This window comes from Haliaeetus albicilla, chromosome 4, assembly GCF_947461875.1.
Source record: "Haliaeetus albicilla chromosome 4, bHalAlb1.1, whole genome shotgun sequence".
In the NCBI taxonomy this organism is placed as follows: domain Eukaryota; kingdom Metazoa; phylum Chordata; class Aves; order Accipitriformes; family Accipitridae; genus Haliaeetus; species Haliaeetus albicilla.
In genome coordinates this window covers 47,146,826-47,168,959 of record NC_091486.1, presented here as the reverse complement: position 1 = coordinate 47,168,959, position 22,134 = coordinate 47,146,826, and the positions used below count along the sequence as shown (strand labels likewise).

Genomic DNA, 22,134 nt, shown 5'->3' with positions numbered 1-22,134 from the left:
TGCCTATCTAATACATGTGTTCCACCTAACTATTGCATATTCATTATGCTGAGCAAGCATGACATGTTGTTCTCTTGAGCAATCATCCCAGAGTCTTCTATGCCTGCGTGGGGGTCTCTGATGGTCTTCGGTGGTCGTTTGGGGAAGGATACCCCTACTCCTTTTGTCCTTTCATGGTCATGTGTCATCTGAGGACACCAGGGTCCTTGTTGCTCTTGTCAACTCCTCATTTCTCAATGTTGAAGGAGGATGTATGTCCTTAATTAGCAAGTCTGTGACTCTGAAATGTCTGTTATCTGGTCCCTTGACTATTATCCAAAAACTCCTTAAGCATCCTCTATAGTAAGCAGAATCTTAAACTAGATAAGCTTTACCTTGAGTACACATAATCTAAACAGTCCTTGAATAGCAAGCATACCACAATTCTCATGTTTTAGTTTGTGGTTGTTTTTTTTCCTTTAAGCTATCACTGCCTTCTTATTTGTTAATCAGACTTTTGAAGGCTTGAGGCAACAATAGTGATCTTCAGTGGGGAATCTTGCAAGTTGATTGTTTTGTCAAAGACATTATAAGGAGGTTTTTGAGAGATGCTGGTCTATAAGGCAGTTACAGATCAAGCTGCAAAATCCCAAGTTCTCTCAGTGCTTCTTTGGGGCAATAGGTTGATAATTTTAAGCATGGAGGTGGGGTTTTGGTCTGACTTAGAGAATTATGAAGACAAATTGTGATGGAAACAGCATAGCACAACAGCAGTATTCTGAAGAGATATGAGGGTGATCTGGAGGAAAGTTTTTCTCTATTAGAAAGCCGCCCATTGTCTGGTTTTCTCTCTACTTGTTCAACAGTTCAAAATTGAAGCAGCCTGGTGGCTGTACTTTGTTAACATGGAAGGGAAAAATAAGCAAGAAAATCTTGAATTTTGGTTTGGAAGCCAGTAGAGGCCCTTTTGTGACCTTGATACGTGGAGAATACTGATACACTACTCGGGAGCTCATGAGTTTTACAAGTTTTAGTCTGAGCTAAGAGTTTTCTGTTTGTCTGAAAGCGATTTCGGTGGCTTGGCTGCTAAGCTATGTCAATACAAACTATTGCCAATCTTAAACATGAGGGCAGATATGAAACTTAAACTAAGTGCAAGTGAAAAAAAAGGAATGGGTCATCTTTTACAAAGCTGACTTAATTTCCCCCCTCCATATAGTGGAGAACTGGTCCAGATCATGATGGCGACAGCCAATGAAAACCTCTCAGCGAAGTTCTGTAACAGGGTGCTGAAATTCTTCACCAAGCTTTTCCAGCTAAGTAAGTGATTGTTGAATCTCTTCTGTCCTGCCTTTGTCCACTTTATACTGTTCTTGTATTAGACTGCGATATCAAGATGCTTGAAAGAAAAGCTGTAAGAGGAAGTGGAGTGACAGCTTCACACTTTTAATGGAAAGCCATCTTCGAACACATTCAGTGTATCATCTGTCACTCACTAGTCATTTTCTCCACCAGCTGAGAAGAGTCCCAACCCCAGCCTGTTGCGACTTTGTGGCTCTTTGGCTCAGTTGGCTTGTGTGGAGCCTGTACGACTCCAGGCCTGGTTAACCAGGATGACCATGTCCCCCCCCAAAGATTCAGATCAACTGGACGTTGTGCAAGAGAACAGGCAGCTGCTGCAGCTCTTGACAACTTACATTGTTCGGGAAAACAGGTGAAGCACAGCCTTTGTAATTTCTTTTGTGTGCTGTTCATTTCTTTTGTTCTCTAGATGTGCAAATTACTTGTGAGTTGCTGATGGCTTCTTGTTGTCAGCTTTCACATGAAGTGATCAGGGCATGGCTGTTTGCCCTGAAGGCATTGCTGTGTCAGTGCCCTTGCCGTGTGGGGCTTAGCTGTATTTCAGTGGGTGATGTACTGTCTGAAACTTTCTTCTTTTTGATCAGCCAAGTTGGAGAAGGTGTGTGCACTGTTCTACTGAGTACTCTAATACCAATGGCAACAGAAATGTTGGCCAATGGTGATGGCACAGGCTTTCCTGAACTGATGGTGGTGATGGCAACTTTGGCTAGTGCAGGACAAGGTGCGGGACACCTCCAGCTTCACAGTGCTGCTGTTGATTGGCTAGGCAGATGGTAAGAGTGAACTGTATACTGCTGTTTGTTCCTTTGCATCACTTAGACTGATTTTTTAAAATCTTTTTTTCCTGGTAATTTGGGGACAGAAGGTCATGTTTACTGATACACGCTTATTTCTTAGTTTATTTTTTGTTGTTTGGAATATGAAATGTCTGCGAGAGGCTCCTCCATGTCCCCCCATTAAGAACAACCATGTGTTTTCTTTGTCTTTTCCACTCTCAGTGGTTTAATTACTGCATTTATACATTTCCTGTTGTTAATCTAAAGCAAACTGAATGCTTGAAGTTGTTATTCAGAACTGAGTTTATACTTCCCAAAGACTGTTAGCTGTAATGATCTTCTCCACTGTTTTGTGTTACAGCAAGAAATACCTGTCTCAAAAGAATGTGGTAGAAAAAATGAATGCAAATGTCATGCAAGGGAAGGTAAGACACGTGACTATTGCTTAACTTGTGGGAATAAATCTCAGGCATGAGCTGGATCAGCTGTCCTGTTTTGGTCTCATAGTGGGAGCTTTAAAGCAATTTGGTCAGGGGGACTGTTCTATTTTCTTGCCTTATGGCAGGTATTATAGGATCTAAGTATTGCCTCTCATTTTCATTCATCTCTACTTTATAGCATGTGACTATCCTGGAGTGTACATGCCATATTGTCTCCTACCTGGCCGATGTCACTAATGCATTGAGCCAAACCAGCGGCCAAGGACCAAGTCATCTTTCTGTTGATGGAGAGGAACGGGCGATTGAGGTGGATTCAGACTGGGTGGAAGAGTTGGCAGTGGAGGAGGAGGACTCTCAAGCTGAAGATTCGGTAGGCAGTAGTCACAGTTAATGCTGCAAATGAGATGAAGATTTATTTTGCAGCTTCCAAATCAGAATTACTCAGGTTATAAAATAAGATTTTGTTGTTGTGGTTTATTCCTAGTGTGAGACTGAGTGAAGAACCCTAGTTGTCAGATCTGGAAGAGAATATCTGTCGTTTGTGTGTAGATCTGTTGACTTTGTGATGTCAACAAAAGTTAAAAGTGGGGTTTTTTAGAGAACAAAAAGGAAGAAATGGAGTAAGATGGGTTTGTTCCTACTGGTTTGTTTGTCAGTTACTAGCTTTTATATCAACAAGGAACTTAGATTAGGCTTTTAAGTGCTGTTGGGTGGGGGAAAAAGCTGTTATTGATGCATTCTTAAAAATTTGTCGTCCCAATATATTATCTTTGTTACTGTTTTCTTTTTGTTGATTCACTCTTTCGAGTTGCTATAAAATGTCACCATCTCCCCTTTCCATGTGGTTTGATGCCAGCTGCCGCCTTTTAGCTAGGTGGTGCTAAAACTTGCTATTCTTAAAATGTGCATTTAGTGTCTGAGGAACGTATTCTGTGCCATATGCCTTTACTGTAGCTGCAGTTATAACACCTTTCTAACAACTTTCTTCTTGGTAGGATGAAGATTCTCTTTGTAATAAACTCTGTACCTTCACTATCACACAGAAAGAATTCATGAATCAACATTGGTAAGAATCTCAAAATTGTGTTCAGAATTTCAGCCTGATACTTCTGGCCATTGAGAAGGAAACAAATGCAGTCTGTGGGCCTTCCTGAGGCATTGTATTTTATAACTCATCGGGCTTATTTTGTGCAGGTATCACTGTCACACTTGCAAGATGGTTGATGGGGTCGGTGTTTGCACGGTTTGTGCTAAAGTTTGTCACAAGGATCATGAGATTTCTTACGCCAAATATGGATCGTTCTTCTGTGACTGTGGAGCCAAGGAAGATGGCAGTTGTCTGGTAAAGTGTCTTCATGTCAACATACAAGCTGTGATTTCTTGAGTTTTTAAAGTCTTTTGCAGAGGTTTCTGTTCTGCAATAAGTTATGTCATGGTACAAGTGTGTAAGAGTACTGAGACTTGAAGGCCTTGGCTTTATAGTGAAGCCTCTTAATTTACAGCTTGTCTGGCGATTTATTTTTTTGCACCAAATAAGTGCATTGGCAAATCTCTGTCCTGGTGACTACTGGGATTCCACCTACCTTTACAGAATTTGCAAGTTAGCTTAAGCTACACAGCAGTCAGATACCACCTTTTCCTATGTTTTCCACTAGCAGCAAAGAAAGTAACTGTATCATAAATATGGAAGTTTTTCTAATACTTGGGTGGAGAGTGGCATGCAGGATACTGTTGTGTTATTTCTTTAAAATTGCAGCCTAAGAGAATTGCACTCTATTTCTTTAAAATTACATTATTCTTGCTGCTATTACAATCTGTATTCATTTCATCAGTGGTAAAATTGAGTCTGGTTTGGGCTTACAGCATTATTGTGTCATTCCCAGGCTTTGGTGAAGAGAACTCCCAGCAGCGGTATGAGCTCTACCATGAAAGAATCTGCCTTCCAGAGCGAGCCCAGAGTGCCTGAGAGTGTCATTCGACATGCAAGCACCTCTCCTGCAGAGAAAGCCAAGGTCACCATCAGTGAGGGGAAGGGCCCTGATGAAGAAAAACCCAAGAAGAGCAGCCTGTGTAGAAATGTTGAGGGCTGTCGAGAGGAACTGCAGTCCCAGGTATAATTATCAACTAGCTGTTAAAAGAAGATGGTTTATGATGAGGATCTTAGGCAGACTGTGTTGGATATCAGCCAAGTTGCTTGATTTTTATGCTCTTCTCTATGAAAAGAGGGATCATAAAAGTGGCATCAGGCTTTAAAAATTGGTTGGCATGCAGTTCTTGTGAAGACTCCCACCAGGAGCATCTTGTGCCTCACTTGCCGTACCTATTTCTTGTAGGCCAACTTCTCCTTTGCACCTTTGGTGCTGGAGATGCTGAATTTCCTGATGGATGCCATTCAGATAAACTTCCAGCAAGCTTCAGCCATGGGAAGCAGCAGTCGTGCACAGCAGGCTCTCAATGAGCTACATACTTTGGACAAGTCAGTAGAAATGACAGATCAGTTGATGGTATGATACTAAAGGAGTAATTAGATTATGGATAGGTGGGATCACTTTTAAACAGAAAAATTTCAGTGATATACTTTTGTATACTTTTACTAATGACTCAGGTCCCAACTCTTGGCTCTCAAGAAGGTGCTTTTGAGAACGTCCGCATGAACTACAGTGGTGACCAGGGCCAGACGATCCGGCAGCTGATCAGCGCTCATGTGCTGAGGCGGGTGGCGATGTGTGTGCTGTCATCCCCCCATGGACGTCGGCAGCACCTGGCTGTGAGCCATGAAAAGGGCAAGGTGAGTTCTCTTAACTCTGTAGAGAATATTGGACCGTAAAGGAAAATGAAACAGCCTTAGAGCACTGAACAACAAGCAGCTTATGATTTGTTCTGCCTGTCCTGAGATCTGGATCTTCTGTAAAGTATTGCATAGTTTAGAAAACCTCTCATTGTTCAGGGTTCTTGCAGCAGAAACAGTGAAAACTGTGAGGACACAGTCACAGAGCTGAAGTTGAAATGCCTTTTTCCCCTCAGTTGTAAGGTTGGGTAACTAAGTTAATTTTGTTCTGCAGATTACAGTCCTTCAGCTCTCAGCATTGCTGAAACAAGCAGACTCCAGCAAAAGAAAATTGACCCTTACTCGCCTTGCATCTGCACCCGTTCCATTTACTGTACTGAGCCTAACTGGAAATCCCTGCAAGGAGGACTACCTAGCCGTGTGTGGACTGAAAGTAAGTGCCTGATGAACCCTTTTCTAGGCAGTTGGAAACATCAGCTCAAACCCAGCTGTATTTGTTTCCTCTGAGGAGCTAGCGCAGAGCTGGCTCCAAAGGTCTGTCGCTAATTTTAGCTCATGAATCACTTTCCGACTAGATATATGAAGTAAAAGAAGCAGGACCTATATGAATAATATAATAAATGAGTCAGTGCCTTAAAATAGTATTTCTTATTGTATTTAGGCCAGTTTTACTTCAAGACAGGAGTCAAGGTTTAGTCATGTGAAACTTAGTGTGTTAGAACTAGTCTGTAACAGCTAGTGTTTTGTAGCAAGGAATCCTCTTTTTTGTATTCTCCCAAATTTGGATTCAGCTTTCACAGTGCAGAATCCACAAATCTATTATTTAGCTAACAAACAGCTGGACTCCCTGTGTGTTTGGTTTGGGTGTTTTTTTGTTGTTTTTTTCTTTTCTTTACAAACTTTCATGTCATTCATCTTAAATGCAGAAATTTTAGATTCTTACTCTATGAGTCATTGTAGCAGCACTAAGAGGAATGCTAGCTTTTAACTCCATTCTTGGCTTGAAATGTTTATAAACATTTTGTTCTAATATTTGACCAATCTTCTTCATTACTCCAGGACTGCCACGTGTTAACATTCAGCAGCTCTGGATCAGTCTCTGATCATTTAGTACTTCATCCCCAACTAGCCACTGGAAATTTCATCATCAAAGCTGTGTGGCTGCCAGGATCTCAAACAGAGCTTGCTATTGTGACTGCAGACTTTGTGAAGGTATGTTTGGTCATAAGCTATTGATGGTATGTCTTCTTTCAGACATTAGAGTCTGGATCTTTGCGGAGTTGCATATGGAAGAATGTAATAATATGCTTAGTTAAAAATAAATTGGAAATATAAATTGTGGTGTTTGGCTGCTGTTGTAGTAAGAAAAAGCAAAACCAAAGAACCCAAGGAGCAAAAAAAATGAACTATAACGTCTAACAGGTGTTCCCTTCTCTCAACTCTTGTCCGTTTGCACTGTTTCGTATCATAGTAGTTAATTATTTCCTTGATTCTTCCCACAGATTTACGATCTCTCTGTAGATGCCTTGAGTCCAACTTTCTATTTCCTTCTACCGAGTTCCAAAATCAGGGATGTCACTTTTCTTTTCAACGAGGAGGGGAAGAACATAATAGTGATCATGTCCTCCGCTGGGTACATCTATACACAGCTCATGGAAGAGGCAAGCAGTGCCCAGCACGGACCATTCTATGTCACCAATGTGCTTGAAGTCAATCATGAGGACCTAAAGGTACTGCTGACTTCCCTTTCCTGTAGCTTGGGCTGCAGTGCCTTTCTCTCTTTTGTTTGTGTCTTATATTTAAAGGCAGAAGTTTCCTTTTTTCCTCCCCCTGCCTTTAAGCCCCCTGATCTAGATCAATGAGTTTGCCATTCCTCTAAGGAGAGAAATATCCTTGCAGTGAAAGGGGGTGGGGGTGAAAATTAAACCCCTTGATCCTTTCATCTAGAAAATGGAGCATGTTTTCCATGGCTGGCTCTGAAGTCATGCCCAGCAGGATTTCTCAGCAGGGAGATGGCTTCAGAGCAGTGCTGTTCTCGGAGCAAGGCACTCCGAAGATGCAGTAACCAGAATGGATAAAGTTACTGACCATTGCTGGGGCTGCAGAGGTGGAGTGAGCCTTTGTTTCTGGTCAATAGTAGCTCTGTAGTCTTGGGGGTGACTTTTAAAATCTGTCCCCATTTGACTCTGTTTTTACCCCACCCTGCTCCAGAATAGGGGAATAGATGAGAAGGCGGCCCTCAGGAAAGCTCTTTTATGAGCTGGGAACATGGGGAGTGCTCCATGTGAGATTGTCATACAACATTCAAGCACACAGATGCGGTAGCTGAGGGCGCTACCTACAGCCTATGGGTATGCAATCTCAGTATCCCCTTCAAAAGCCTTTGAAGTATCTGATGGATGAGTTCACCAAGGAGTTCAGCTTAGAAAATTGTCTTTTAGGGCTGTGTTCTCTCACTGGTGAGGAGGGGGCAGGGGACAGGCTTTTGGAATAATTCCATAGTGAGAAATTTAAAAGCCTGACAGAGTGTTTTGGAGGATGTGTGTTTATCTTAAATGTTGTTGTTTCTCTCTGATCCTACAGGACAGTAATGGCCAGGTAGCAGGAGGTGGTGTGTCAGTGTATTACTCCCATGTGCTGCAGATGTTGTTCTTCAGTTACTGTCAAGGCAAATCCTTTGCAGCCACCATCAGCCGGGCCAATCTGGAAGTGCAGCGGTTATTCCCAATTAACATAAAGAGGTGAGGGTTGTGTGGAAGACTCCCCTGAAGTTTTCATTTCTGTTTATTATTAATAAATATTACTAATTATTCTTAATATCCCAGCTCTGAATGGTCAAAGCCTGTGGTGAAGATCCCCTTTTTGACTGATGATTTCTTGCTACTTTTCATGGTGCTTCTGCCCTGATTGCAGAATGATTTGAAACCAAAGCTAGCTGTTTCGGCAGTGGGGCACGTATGCATTTTTTTCTTCCCACTAGGATTTCACAGCAGTAAGGTGGTTTCAGAGCAGTCTTGCTGCACAGTGCAGAGCTGCTACTGGTGCAGCAGCTGGAACCGATGGGATTACCCACCCTCACGGAGGGTGCAGAGCAGGAAGCCTTTGTTTCCTTTCAGCACCAGTACTGCAGTGGACCTTGTGTGTTGTGCATATTAAGGCTTATTTTCAGACTCCCTTGGGGGAAACCAATCTCTTATGCTATGAATGTGGCAAGAAAAAAGCTGTTCTATCATCAGTTCTGACAAGCAGAGCTGGGCATTTCGGCCACACTAGCCTGACTCAAAGCCACTGCTGTGAGTAGCCTTTGTAGAAGGGTCAGGTTCCAAGAGCTCCCTAGCCCCAGTTGAGTTTGACTTAGTCTTTCTGCAGTGTTTTTTTGTTGTTTTTTTTTTTTTTTTTTTTTTTTCCCAAGTGAGCAGTCGCACAGATTCTCCTGCATTGGCCTTTGCTTAGTGCTGCTGGGTGTGTTGAAACTGAAACTGTGCATCTGTTCAGATAAAAAGATAGCTGAAAGCCATTTTAAAATTACTCCCTTGGTTTTGGGCATAGAATATTATTTTACTAATTAAGTGTCTTTCCTCGAGTTTTCAGGGTAGAGATCAGGGCTGTGAATTGGGATGCTTGTGCCTTCTGCCCACTCAAGTGACTGTCTCTGATTTCTCATCTGTAAACTAGGCACTGATGTTCCTGGCTGTTCATTAATGCAGTGCTTTGAGTTCCTGCTGAGGACAAAGCTTTAACTGATTTGAACAGTAATGAATTTTGTGGTTTTTCGCTTGTGTTGCTTCTTAAATTTATGTCATTCTGCCCTTCATCTCTTGCAGTTCAAATGGTGGGAGTAAGACTTCACCAGCACTGTGTCAGTGGTCTGAGGTGATGAACCATCCTGGCTTGGTGTGCTGTGTTCAACAAACCACAGGTGTCCCACTGGTGGTGATGGTGAAGCCAGACACCTTTCTCATCCAGGAGATTAAAACCTTGCCAGCCAAAGCAAAGGTTAGTCATAGTTCCCTGTATTTTTGGCCCTTAAAATGTGGTTTCTTCTTGTTGCATCAACAAGATCTCTGGTCTTTGCAGCTTTTCTAATGCAAAGAGTTTGTTTCTTCAAGCAGCAGTTGCCAGGTCCTTTCCTTGACTTGCATTGCTTGCCTCTGCAGATTCAGGACATGGTGGCCATCCGTCACACAGCCTGCAATGAGCAGCAGAGGACCACTATGATCCTCCTGTGCGAAGATGGCAGCTTGAGGATCTATATGGCCAACGTAGACAATACCTCCTACTGGCTTCAGCCCTCTCTCCAGCCTAGCAGCGTCATCAGCATCATGAAGCCAGTTCGCAAGCGCAAGGCAGCTGCTATTAGTAAGGGGCTTCTCACACATATCTTGTGCAAGGTAGCGGTGGCAAATGTAGATTGACAGATTGATCAGCATCATACAGATACTTAAGTTGTTCACTTCTGACAGTTAACCTCAGGGCTAAGTACTGGCTAAGTCTGGGTAAAATGTTTCCATAGATCTATATAAAAATACGTAGCTATCTGGCTCACACAGTCATTTCCAAAGGAGGCAAGTTCATTCTGCAGCTTTTTTACCATAGCTTTGCCTGTTTAGAATGTATTTTGTCAAAAACATATCTCTTCCCTTTTAGCAACTCGCACATCCAGCCAAGTGAACTTCCCTATTGACTTCTTTGAACACAACCAGCAACTCACAGATGTGGAGTTTGGAGGCAATGACCTGCTGCAGGTTTACAATGCTCAGCAGATAAAGCACCGGCTCAATTCCACTGGCATGTATGTGGCCAACACAAAGGTAAATGGGGCAGTTTGGGGATTGTGTTGGGCTTCTAGGTGATGTTATTGTCTGGATTGATAGCATGCCTTTTCTTAGAAGACTGCTTTGTTCAAATGACCCTGTACAAATCCTGTGATAGTGCTAGGTAAACAGTGGAGGCACCTGTGTACAGACTTCATTAGCTTAGGAGTTAATTTTTTACTTCACCTTTCTGAGCTGTGATTTGTCGTCTGCAGCCTGGGGGTTTCACTATCGAAGTTACGAACAATAACAGCACGATGGTGATGACAGGCATGCGGATCCAGATTGGCACACAAGCAATAGAGCGAGCGCCCTCGTACTTGGAGATCTTTGGCCGCACAATGCAGCTGAACATGACCAGGGCTCGTTGGTTCGACTTCCCTTTCACTCGCGAGGAAGCCTTGCAGGCTGACAAGAAACTAACCATCTTCAGTAAGTCTTTGTTAATTGTTTGCTTTGACTACCTGTTGGTTTTGCTTGGGTTGAAGCTACTGTGCTTCACCTCATAGTAGAGAGGATTTACACAATCTGTTTGTTTGACCCAACTACGGAAACAGCTTGAGGGGCAGATCCTGAACATTTAATAACTTTATTTATGGCCCAGTTTCTTGCTGCAGTGGATGAATGTGCAATAGGTCAGCTCAATAATTTTGTGTTGAGGTAATAGAGAAGGAAAGTGGCTTTGAAAAGGAGATGAAACTGTCAGAGTGGCTGTATATTAATGACGCAGTGTAATCGCTATTCTGACCTTATGAGGCTATGCTTGTTTGTATTCAAAAGAAACCGTTTTGTTAGTTTTTAAGAAACTTCTCTCATTGCTGCAGTTGGGGCTTCTGTGGATCCTGCTGGAGTCACAATGATGGATTCCATAAAAATTTATGGCAAAACCAAGGAGCAGTTTGGATGGCCTGATGAGCCCCCCGAGGATTTCCCATCTGCTTCAGTGAGCAATGTTTGTCCCCCAAACCTGAATCAAGGGAATGGTACTGGAGACACGGAGTCAGCTACCCCTGCTGCTGCCAGTGGGACTGTCCTGGAGAGGTATTTCTGCAGTCTTTCTTTTATTTCTCCTTGAAAATGGGTAGTTGCTGTAGAGGGGACCTAGGTACACTGGTATGCCTTTCTTACCTGGGAGAACTAAACGGAGTTAGCGAGTTGTTCTCACTGCCTTACAAAACAACTGAAAAGTCAATGACTATCTTCTAAGGAGGGCTGTGCGCTCACTCTCGATTTATCTGGTGGAGTAGATGGATAGATCTGTGTGCATGCTTTGTGTTGCTAAGTTCATTTGTTACAGCAGTCTTGAAGAGCTAAAAGAGGTTTCTGCCTTCTTGGTACATTTTCTCATTTCAAGCTGGCCCTTTTTCATTCTCTAGATCTCACTAAGGTTAGACCTCTGAAGTTAAGTTCAGTTTTGAGGAGGGCTTTGTGTGTGACCTTGCTTTAGGCTACCGATTCCCACCAACTTATCTTGTAGCCTGTATGTCTCAGGCTTAACTACTGTGGTGGAGAAAGTGTTGGGTTTTTTCCCCTCCATATACCTATTGAGAGTCAAACCACAGGGGTGAGCTGGGCATAAGAAGAAAAGAGACGACTTTTTTTTTTTTTTTTTTTTTTGTTTTGTTATATCCACCCCATTTTTTTCTCTGAGCTCATACAGTCTGTACCATAAGATTTGTAGAAAGCCTGGGAAGCTAGCAAGGGTAGGAGGGAAAGAGATCGAAGAGGAACTAGCACTGCTGAAAAATGAGCATTGTAAGGGATAGGCTGCTTGACTGGGAGTAAGTGATCATTAATTTTATCTTACTGAAATTCTCAGGGAAAGTGGCAGTTATGTCCAGTTGAAGGACCTGTTTGGCCATCTTTTAATATTTTTTCTAATAGTTCATGGGATTTTTTCCTGTGTTTATTTTCTCTTTTCTTCCCTCCTCTGCTGTGACATCTCCACAAGATGTCCCTCTCTGCACAGACATGCTTTCTGGTTTTCCAAAGCAGTGGGATTATATTCTAAAAACTCGGAACCAAAAAAATGACTCTTTTTATTTTTACTTACGTGTTACAGAATGCAGCATGGTTACCTTATAAAGGGCCTCTTGAGTAGGAACAACTAATGGCAGGCAAGAGGCAGCTTTCCTATCAGAAGTTTAGCGTCTGCACTTCAAATTTAACCTTCACTGGTGCTTTAAGCAGTGTGCTTGGCTTCTCTGTGCTAGGTGGCCTGGATCTCCTTTGTTTGTTCTGCTATTAGGCAAGTGTCTGCTGCCCAGATAGAAAGAACTGTGCTTAGATTTACTGTATATAGTGCTCTCCTGGCTTCTGATTTCCCCATTTAATTTGCCTTTTGCTTAGAATGTGTTCTAGGGAGTTTTTCTGTGAGCTTTACACATTTTTATTTTTTTTTCCTTTTTCTTTGCTCCCCCAAAGTTCTGAAACTGAGTCCCTAACCACCCTGGACCGGTTAGTATGCCATCCTTTTCTCTGCACGAATGAGTGTGTGTCAGAGAGACAGAACACATGATGTGGCTTTTGTTGACTGGTTTTTTTTGTTTTCCAAGTGACATTTGCTTCTTTACATTCTGGTCATTGCATGGCGGATGGTTTAGCAAAATGTAAAGTTGAGGTGGTTTGCAGATTTTTGCTGTATACAGCATAACTGTTGCTTGTTTGACAGACTCCTCTTATCCCACTTATGTTCCCCTGCTGGCTTTATGGAGGGTGGCTGCGGGTAGAGAAATGTAATGTTATTTATCACCACCAGACCAGACAATTGTTGTTTCTTCTACCTCGTATCCAATCCTACACTGTTATTTCTCCTCTTAATGCTATCTCTTCCCTCCTTTTTCCTGTATTCTTGCACTCCTCCTACTGGTGTGTCAGATGGCATTTCAGGTAGTTCTACCATGAGGCATGAAGTGGTGCTGCAGGGGAGATTCAGCACTTTGCTGCAAGTTGTAAATAAGGTTTTCCCTTGGGGCAAGTATTTTACTAGCCTGCCTTACTGCTGTCAAAAGTTCGGACCTCAGCATCTCTCACTTGGGTCATACCCAGTGCTCCAAGTTAAATTTTCCTCTGGAATATTTTGCGCTGAAACTCCAAATTGGAAAGAGCAACCTGTGTGAAAATAGCAAGCGAGTAGAATCTTGCTCCCTTAGAAAAGTCGGTTACGCTTTTTCCCATGTGTCATACCAACCCTTGATCTGCAGTCATATGTACGTCTGTGGGCCATGGTGAATTGGTACTGTCAAGACAATCCAAGTTATCCCTGCTGCAGGCTGCGTAAGGAAATGTTTTATCCTCTTTGGTAGAGAAAAGCCCCTGTCTTTCAGCTGTGGATTATTAAAGCAGTCCTAAGTTTGTCTGTGAGCGTGAGCCAGGTTTAACTCTGGTCTGTAACACAATGAAATGATATGCATGGTGCCTGTGGCAGGTTTTATCATGCTTTGATTTTGTACTTGGCATTCGTTAGCTGTCTCTGAGCTACTCATGACTGTAGCCCGCATAAAGCAAAGTGCTAAGGAGAGAGAAGGGTTGCTGTACTCAAGCCTGCTTTCCTTTCTCCCTTCAGGCTAGTAGTGAGTTCTTTAGAAGCGCTGGAAAGCTGCTTTGCTGTAGGACCAGTCAACGAGAAGGCAAGTAACTTTCTGAATACATTCTTGAGCTTTCAGAGATGGGGGAGGAGGGGAAGATCAGCAGCACCTCCTGCAGCCCTGGGGGCCTGATACGGAGGAGAGCCGCATCCGTTTTGCTCAGAGCACTGATCTGAAAGTTGACTTAGTGAAAAGCATTTGAAACTAGTTTAGAATGACAATTGGCATTTGCATTTATCACTGGTGGGATTTTTGTGCTGTTGAGTGACCTCGTTTACAAAAACAGCAGGGTAGAAGCCCATAAATCTCAAAAGGACTTTTCTTGTGTAGACATGTGAAATGTTCCTTAAATGTCAAATAATAAATTGAGGAGGCTATCAAAACTGTATTGAAGGAAGGCAGAAACTTGTATGCACAGTGCAAGGAGGGGAGGGAGCTGCAGGCACACTGAGAAATCGGACTCGTGCATCACCTTAATGGTAAATGTACTGAAGAATGTTTTTGTCTGTTCTTGGGAGCAGGAGAAGAATAAGGTGGCAGCTCAGGAACTGGCTACTATGCTGCTGTCCATGCCAGCTCCTTCCAGTGTCCAGCAGCAAACCAAGAGCCTCTTGGCTAGCTTGCACACCAGCCGCTCAGCATACCATAACCACAAGGTAACATGGTGCAAGGATTTCAATGTCTCCTGTAACTTGCCAGTTTATGGTTGAGGTGCAACACACACACAGAAAGCCGTTCCTCCATGGAGTGTAAACCTGCTGGCTAATTTTCCTTTAGCTCCTGCTGCCTGCCTTGTTGGCTTTTGTGTTTCACCAGAACTTCACTACTTAAAATGCTTTTTGAAGGTTTTGATGGGAAATAATGTCAGTTAATCTAGAGCAATCAGGATCTTGAAACACATGAAGTTTGTTTGCAAACTATGTCCATAGCTCTGGTTTCCATTTCCACAGGCATCTGGCTTAGGGTGATAGAAAAATACTAGGGCTAGACTATGTGCTAACATAATTGCAGTAAATGCACAGATGCCTGCAGATACCCTTTGCTAACCACTTGAATGATTATGTTTATACACTGGTCTTCCCATCCGCGTTTAAGCCTGAGGGGAAGCAAAAGTGAAAATCAATTCTCAAGCCACATTTCTTTTGTTACAGGGTGACTTTTTAATATTAGTTGTCCTTCCTAGATGACATTGGCCAAGAATTAAAGGAGCGAGTGCCGGATTTCCCCAGGATCTGCCCTGCAGTTGTACTTCAGTTGCTTTGTTGTGCTGCTGTCTGTTGTTTTTCTTTGCCTATGTTATCCTTCACTTTATAGGATCAAGCATTGCTAAGTAAAGCCATTCAGTATTTGAGTTCCTCAACGAAAGAAGGAAAGGACCTTGATCCTGAAGTATTTCAGAGGCTGGTCATCACTGCTCGATCCATTGCTATTATGAGACCCAACAATCTCGTCCACTATACAGAATCAAAGCTGCCACAGTTGGAAACAGGTAGATAAGTCTGTAATTTTCTTCAAGTGATAATTGAAGATGTCTTAGGGTGTCTGGTTCAGTGTGACAGGGACTGTATTTGACACATTTGTTAGGCGTGCAATAGTCCTTGTAATGAGGACATCGGAGCCTCTAACAAAAGCCATTTCAAATAAACATGGTGTTACCCTGCTTGTTAATGCTTTCCCCTGCACATATCTGACAACTGTGTTTTAATCTGTACAGAGAGTGAAGACGGGCAAGAGGCCCAGAAACACGCTGAAGGAGATGGCTGCACTTTTATTACCCAGCTGGTTAACCACTTCTGGAAGCTACATGCATCAAAACCCAAAAACGCCTTCCTTGCCCCTGCCTGCCTGCCAGGTATGCTAGCTCTTCATTTGCTTTTGTCAAGCTCGTGCATTTTGAAGGATCCTATTTTAAGCTTGTAAACAGAGAAAATTACTTGTTCCAAACTAGGCTTAAGATGCTAATGATGCAATGCATGCTTTCTAAGGTATATCTGCAAATTCTGCTCTAATGCTTTTGTTTGGAAGTATGTGTATTGTGCTAGTAAAAGGGGACCGATGATTGATTTACGCACATTTGGCTGCATGGATGGTGTTAGAGGATATTCAGTGGTGCTGGTATGTGGCGTGCACATTAGACAGACAAGACTGGTGTGTAAGCTCATTTTGGATTGAAACTTCAAATATATTTGTGGTGCTAACATTCTGCCTTGAATTCTGCAAATAAAAGATGCTTCCTGCAGTGTCTCACTCTATGTCCTGAAATGGAAAGATAGTCGATTACAGTCCTACTTTTATTCCTCCTTAGGTCTCACTCACATTGAAGCCACTGTCAATGCTTTGGTGGATATTATCCATGGATACTGCACGTGTGAATTGGATTGTATCCATACAGCATCCAAGATCTACATGCAGATGTTACTTTGCCCGGTACGTAATCTTGCTCTGCTCTGCTTCAGCCTCTAAGACTGTGCCAGGGGAGGTTTAGATTGGATATTAGGAAAAATTTCTTCACTGAAAGGGTTGTCAAGCACTGTCAAGGCTGCCCAGGGAAGTGGTTGAGTCACCATCCTCAGAGTGGGGACGTGTAGATGTGGCGCTTAGGGACACGGTTTAGTGGTGGACTTGGCAGTGTTAGCTTTATGGTTGGACTGGATGATCTTAAAGGTCTTTTCCAACCTAAATGATTCCATGATTCTATAATATGAAGAGAATTAAATACAGGTGGAATGATAATATGTAGTACAGATGCAAAATAGAGGCATGCAGCCAAAAACACGACAGAAGTGAATGAAGGAGAAATTTCTCTCTCCTTGTGTTTTAGTAATGTTTGTCATGTGCTGCCTGTGGAATGATAAGTATTGCTTTATGCCTGTTGGAGGAAACAGTGAGTTTAGAAGTTAGGCAGTGACATATGTCTTGCATGAATCATGACTAACAGAGTCGTAAGTGTACTTTTAGCTATCTTTCCAAATACTGTGAATAAGCTCTTAAAGCTTAAGAAGTTTAATGATTAACTATTAACCCTCTAGGATCCTGCAGTGAGCTTTTCTTGCAAACAAGCTTTGATCAGAGTGCTGAGACCAAGAAACAAGCGGAGACATGTCACCTTGCCATCCTCCCCTCGGAGCAATACTCCTATGGGTATGCAAGTTCCATTCATCTTTGCCTTTAAATGAGCATGACCTACTTAATTTGTCAGAAAAGACAATAAAATAAAGTAGTCTTATACATAGATACTAAAAAAGACTAAAACCAGTCTTTCTCCTTTCTTTTGCTCTCTCTTGCCCCCTATAAAACCTGGTTTTGGTTTGTTTTTTTAATAAACATTCACCCTTTTTTTGATATTCTGGGATTCAAAGAGGAGATGAGATCTCTCTGAAATATTCATCTTGCAGTGATAGGGAAATCTGATTATTTTATCTAGGGTGTAGTAATCCAGACTGTCTTAGTATTTCTGTGCATATTTTCAAGTCCTTATAAATCAGTCATAAGGATGTGTGCAGACCAAAATTACAGTATCAGATCTCTATCCAAGAGACACTTTTTAGCATTGACATGCATTGTAGTTGTCATGGAATCTATTAGTGACTTGGGGTAAACTGAGGATAGCTTAGGTTTTTTTCCAGCATTAATTATCTTGTTCATGATGATGTGAGGAAAGAGTGCATTTGTGAATTAATCCTTTGTAACTCAGGAGATAAGGATGATGATGATGATGACGATGCAGAAGACAAGATGCAGAGTTCTGGGATAGCAAATGGCGAGCATATCCGACAGGAAAGCCAGGAGCAAAGCGAAGTTGATCATGGGGACTTCGAGATGGTGGTAAGTCCAGAGTGCTTCTCTTTGGAGCCTTTTAAGTATGTTAGGTATTTGAGTTTAATTTGGTTATGATGAATCAGTTTGTAGTGCTCCATTAGCTGGTGGCGGTTTGGTGAAAGCTCTCACTGTGTTTTCTCTCCGTAGTCCGAATCTATGGTTCTGGAGACTTCTGAAAATGTGAATAATGGGAACCCTTCTCCCTTGGAGGCTCTTCTGGCTGGAGCAGAGGGATTCCCTCCTATGCTGGATATTCCTCCAGATGCAGATGATGAAACAATGGTGGAATTGGCTATTGCCCTGAGCCTGCAACAAGATCAGCAAGGTAAGATGTGGGCATTATTGGCAGTCAAAAAGGTAAACGGAATATGAGGAAACTGGGAAGGAAGCAAAGCAGAAGCTGTTGATGTCACCACCAACAAAGCAAAGATAATAGAACTATGAAATGTACACAGAACGCCAGAGTTAACATAATTATCTCATAGAAAGATACTCATAATTCGTTTTCTTCTTGCAGGGAGCAGCAGTAGTGCACTTGGACTTCAGAGTTTAGGACTGTCTGGCCAAGCACCCAGCTCTTCTTCTCTTGATGCTGGAACGCTCTCAGATACAACAGCATCAGGTAACTGTTCACTGCAAGGAATCAAGCTTTTTTGATTTTGACCTAAATAATGACTTAAAATTTGTTTGTAAATATGGTTTTGAAGAACCAGTTACTAGTATTGGCTTCATGTATTTTTGATAGTGTATTTATGGCCTTTTCCTGCTTTGATGGACTTTCACTGTAGGCTTCTGAGGAATTTATTTCTTCTCCTTAAAATAAAGCAGACAAAATAAACCATATACTGTATTTCCTTTGCATTTATAAACAACCAGACATTGTTCTTCAAGTAACTTGCATGACTGTTTATTTGATGAGAAGGTTTCCTTCTCAGGGTATCTCTCATCCACTATTTTTAGCAGGCTTAAATGTACTGATGAACACTTCTAAGTTCCCTTTTGATTTGTAGTTGAAAATTGACACAAAACCAAAGACAAATATTCATGGTTTTTCTTTTGTAGCGTGTGCGTCTTTTGAAGTTATATCAAGGCAGTGTTTTTACTTGTAACAGCTCTCTTTATTCTCTTAGCTCCAGCGTCTGATGATGAAGGCAGCACAGCTGCAACAGACGGCTCAACTCTTCGGACTTCACCTGCAGACCATGGTGGGAGCGTGGGCTCTGAGAGCGGCGGCAGCGCGGTGGACTCCGTAGCTGGTGAGCACAGTGGTAAGTATCTCTTGCTGCACCAGTGTCTGTGCATCTGTTTTCTACTGTAATAGGACTTCACCAGAATGAGAGGGGGTGGGTAATCCCTGGCAAAGAAGAAATCTCAGTTCCAAATAGATTGTGCCATGCATCATTTTATGGTTACTGCCAAAGTGCCATACAGACTGAATATTTGCTCACTTTTTGTAGTTCTCTAGAAGTGTGGAATCTGCAGTGGTTTTTGCTGGCCCATAATAAGAGAATGCAGTGGCCTAGAGCAAGACGCTGCTGGATAAGTTTGGATGGGACAGAATTAATTTCTCTCTTTTTTGCTTGGGACTGATACGTAGGTAAAACAATCACGGACTTTTATAAAAAAAATTATGTCCACACTGCCCATCCACGCCTCATCTGACTTGGTTTAAACTACTGCTGTAGAACCAATTCAATTTGGGCCATGAAGATGAGGCTGGCAGACGAAAGAATGCTAGGGGTGTTAAGTTGCATCTGTAGAAATGACTCTCTTCTAGCTTTATGAAGATAACCAAAGACACTGTCTCCTTAGAACCATGATTCCAAAGTATAGTTCAGCTGCATTGGTTGCTATGAAGCACACAAGATTCATGTTAAATTGTGCTGACATTGTCTTTCCCTTTTGTTATTTTTCTTTTTCAGTGTCTGGTCGTAGTAGTGCCTATGGGGACACGACAGCTGAGGGCCACCCTGCTGGACCAGGCAGCGTCAGCTCAAGCACAGGCGCTATCAGCACTACCACAGGCCAGCAAGAGGGAGATGGTTCAGAAGGGGAAGGGGAGGCAGAGGGAGACGTCCACACCAGCAACAGGCAAGAGGCTTTGTTTTCCACTTCAAGAATAGCACGTCTGGTCTGCAGTGTGATTGTTTATAGAGGAGTGGACTGTAGGTGCTGAAATTCATGGAGTGTGATTTGTGACTCTGTTGGATAGTAAAAATCAAAAGTCAGAAACATAGAATAGAGCAAACTGCCATTGCAAAATGCCTTCCTCTGTGCATTCACCATATAACATGTTACACATACCTAGTGTGTGTCCTACAAAACTGCTGCCTGTACAAGGTGATGAAAAAATCCTGCATGAGTCTAGCAAACAGAGGAATTGCCAAAATCTACAGCTTGGGAGCTTGTGAAATTCAGTGTTAGTAAAAAAGTATGTGCAAGAGTGCTAAGCACTTTGGGAAAGATCTGCAGTTTTTCATTCTGTGGGGAACAGGTGCTCGGTCATTTTTACAGTGCAGTTTGGAACTGTTTTGTAGTATCTGTTTCTAGACAGTTGAATTCTGCAGGTGGTCATGCTAGGCAGTGTAGTTCTGAAGTGAATAACTACGTCCATTGTCAGAGTTGCTCTGCATCTTTGACATCGCTTGACTGTGAAGTCTGAGGGAGTCCACTCCTGTTGGTGCGGATCTGATGACCTTAGGGTTTCCTCATACTCTGAACTTCTGTGGTAAATTGCAGTGCTCCGTTGGTGATCCTGCTGGGTCTCATATTTCTTGTGATGTGTCTGAAGTGCTTTGTGTCTGATTCCTGGCTTCTGACTTCCCAGGCTGCACATGGTCCGACTGATGTTGCTGGAGAGGCTGCTGCAAAACTTACCTCAGCTGAGGAATGTTGGAGGAGTCCGGGCCATTCCTTACATGCAGGTAAGTGAGGAGGGCTTGGAAGTTAAGCCTTAATCAAACACTTAATCACTGCTACTAGTACTGCTGGGTTTCTGTTTGCACATGCTTTTCCCTTCCTCTTTCCTGCCTAGTCACAGGGTGTGAGTCCATCTCTAAAGTGTTCAATCTGTTGCACAGCATTGCTTACCCATAGATTTTTGCTAGACTTGTACCCTTTCTCAGTGTGGCATTACAGCTGGCTGATGAGCCTAAGGGCTAAAATCCTTGAACTCCGATGTATTTGGAAGGGTCTTTTTGGGTTTGTACTGAATGTTCATATTAGGGTGTGATGGCGCAGGCAGAGTTTGGGAACGAACATAGATTAATCAAGATAAAATCTGTGATGTTTTGTGAAAGATGATCTGTATTTATCTTGAAAACACGGAACTTGCCTTCTGTTAATGCTCTGGCTTCTATTCCCAGGTTATTCTGATGCTCACAACAGACCTAGATGGAGATGATGAGAAAGATAAGGGAGCTTTAGATAACCTTCTGTCCCAGCTGATTGCAGAACTGTGCATGGACAAAAAGGTAAGCTTCAGTATGTGCACACACTCTCGATTTGCTCCTTCCAGACAGGGTTTCTTTCCATGGAGGAATTAGATGCATGGGAGTTATAGAAACACATTGCTGTATGGATGTGTTCAGGCAGTTTATTTCTCTTGGCTCACTTCACATAAAGTAGAAAATGACATGAGTGTAACTCTCACTGTTTCCTGGTTCTGGCATCCACAAGTGAGCATGAAAATTTGTTTCGCTTGGATTAAACTCTTAAAACAGACATGATCAGTAATGCATAATTGACATATATAGCTTTTCATTTGTGTAATACTGTTCTCTGGCACCCAGGCCACTGTCTACCCTTATATTGAGGAATTTGTGCTGCTTTTTTAGTATTACTGCTTGAGCTTTAATTAGAAATGCTTTATGAGGATCAGAGCACTGAAATTTAGATGCTTAGGACATTGTGCTCAGTTCTGTAAGTAAGCAAGCAAGCTCTCTCCTTGCAGGATGTGTCTAAGAAAAATGAACGCTCTCCTGTGAATGAAGTGCACTTGGTGGTAATGAGGCTGCTTAGTGTGTTCATGTCCAGAACTAAGTCTGGATCCAAGTCTTCCATTTGTGAGGTACATTCTTCAAATTGCTTTGTCAGGGGCATGATGTGGTTGGGGGGCTTTTGTTCATCAAAGGTGGCCTAAAAGCTGCTAAATGAAATAGCTGGTGTAAAACTGAAAAATAGTTCAAAGTGCTTTGGAGAAATTTATGAGGAATCTGTAACATTACTTGACACTTGTAAAAAAAGATCTTTGCTGAAACTCAGAATGGAGGAAACCGACATGTAAAGACAATTGGATTCACTTGTTTTGTGCACGGTTTCTGACTGAGCTAAGGGCAGCACATTAATGATGTTATTTAAAACAGTCTAGCAGATTTTTTCCTTGCATCTTACTGGTGCTGAAGGGGTTAAAGAGGATTTGTAATGTGATTATTGGAAAGCAATATGCTGCTGTGTCAACGTAAAAGTCGCTAAGAGGATTCCTTAGATATTTGTTGCTAAAAGGTACAGTAATAAGGCATAAAAAGCAGTATGTGTGGTGGGAAGGAGATTAATAAAAAAGCATAGAGG

At 42.3% G+C, this 22,134-nt stretch overlaps 1 protein-coding gene across 5 annotated transcripts in view; it reads left to right on the top strand.

Annotated features, from left to right (window-relative positions):
- Window positions 1-22,134, top strand: part of UBR4 (ubiquitin protein ligase E3 component n-recognin 4) — an 80,223-nt gene that overhangs the window by 21,736 nt on the left and 36,353 nt on the right. The window contains exons 31-64 of one of the 5 annotated variants that reach the window (XM_069782375.1): window positions 1,199-1,299; window positions 1,495-1,693; window positions 1,926-2,114; window positions 2,479-2,542; window positions 2,736-2,927; window positions 3,553-3,623; window positions 3,752-3,899; window positions 4,441-4,668; window positions 4,891-5,061; window positions 5,163-5,345; window positions 5,620-5,778; window positions 6,405-6,557; window positions 6,848-7,075; window positions 7,929-8,086; window positions 9,170-9,341; window positions 9,503-9,704; window positions 9,993-10,156; window positions 10,375-10,591; window positions 10,984-11,200; window positions 12,584-12,616; window positions 13,725-13,788; window positions 14,268-14,402; window positions 15,061-15,235; window positions 15,461-15,598; window positions 16,052-16,173; window positions 16,776-16,887; window positions 17,441-17,571; window positions 17,713-17,890; window positions 18,083-18,187; window positions 18,702-18,833; window positions 19,488-19,656; window positions 20,393-20,489; window positions 20,931-21,038; window positions 21,518-21,634. In XM_069782375.1, coding sequence (XP_069638476.1) covers window positions 1,199-1,299; window positions 1,495-1,693; window positions 1,926-2,114; window positions 2,479-2,542; window positions 2,736-2,927; window positions 3,553-3,623; window positions 3,752-3,899; window positions 4,441-4,668; window positions 4,891-5,061; window positions 5,163-5,345; window positions 5,620-5,778; window positions 6,405-6,557; window positions 6,848-7,075; window positions 7,929-8,086; window positions 9,170-9,341; window positions 9,503-9,704; window positions 9,993-10,156; window positions 10,375-10,591; window positions 10,984-11,200; window positions 12,584-12,616; window positions 13,725-13,788; window positions 14,268-14,402; window positions 15,061-15,235; window positions 15,461-15,598; window positions 16,052-16,173; window positions 16,776-16,887; window positions 17,441-17,571; window positions 17,713-17,890; window positions 18,083-18,187; window positions 18,702-18,833; window positions 19,488-19,656; window positions 20,393-20,489; window positions 20,931-21,038; window positions 21,518-21,634 — 5,032 coding nt within the window. Of the gene's footprint in view, window positions 1-1,198; window positions 1,300-1,494; window positions 1,694-1,925; window positions 2,115-2,478; window positions 2,543-2,735; window positions 2,928-3,552; window positions 3,624-3,751; window positions 3,900-4,440; window positions 4,669-4,890; window positions 5,062-5,162; window positions 5,346-5,619; window positions 5,779-6,404; window positions 6,558-6,847; window positions 7,076-7,928; window positions 8,087-9,169; window positions 9,342-9,502; window positions 9,705-9,992; window positions 10,157-10,374; window positions 10,592-10,983; window positions 11,201-12,583; window positions 12,617-13,724; window positions 13,789-14,267; window positions 14,403-15,060; window positions 15,236-15,460; window positions 15,599-16,051; window positions 16,174-16,775; window positions 16,888-17,440; window positions 17,572-17,712; window positions 17,891-18,082; window positions 18,188-18,677; window positions 18,834-19,487; window positions 19,657-20,392; window positions 20,490-20,930; window positions 21,039-21,517; window positions 21,635-22,134 lie in introns of all 5 variants that reach the window. The other 4 variants (XM_069782374.1, XM_069782379.1, XM_069782378.1 and 1 more) reach the window with 4 other exon arrangements.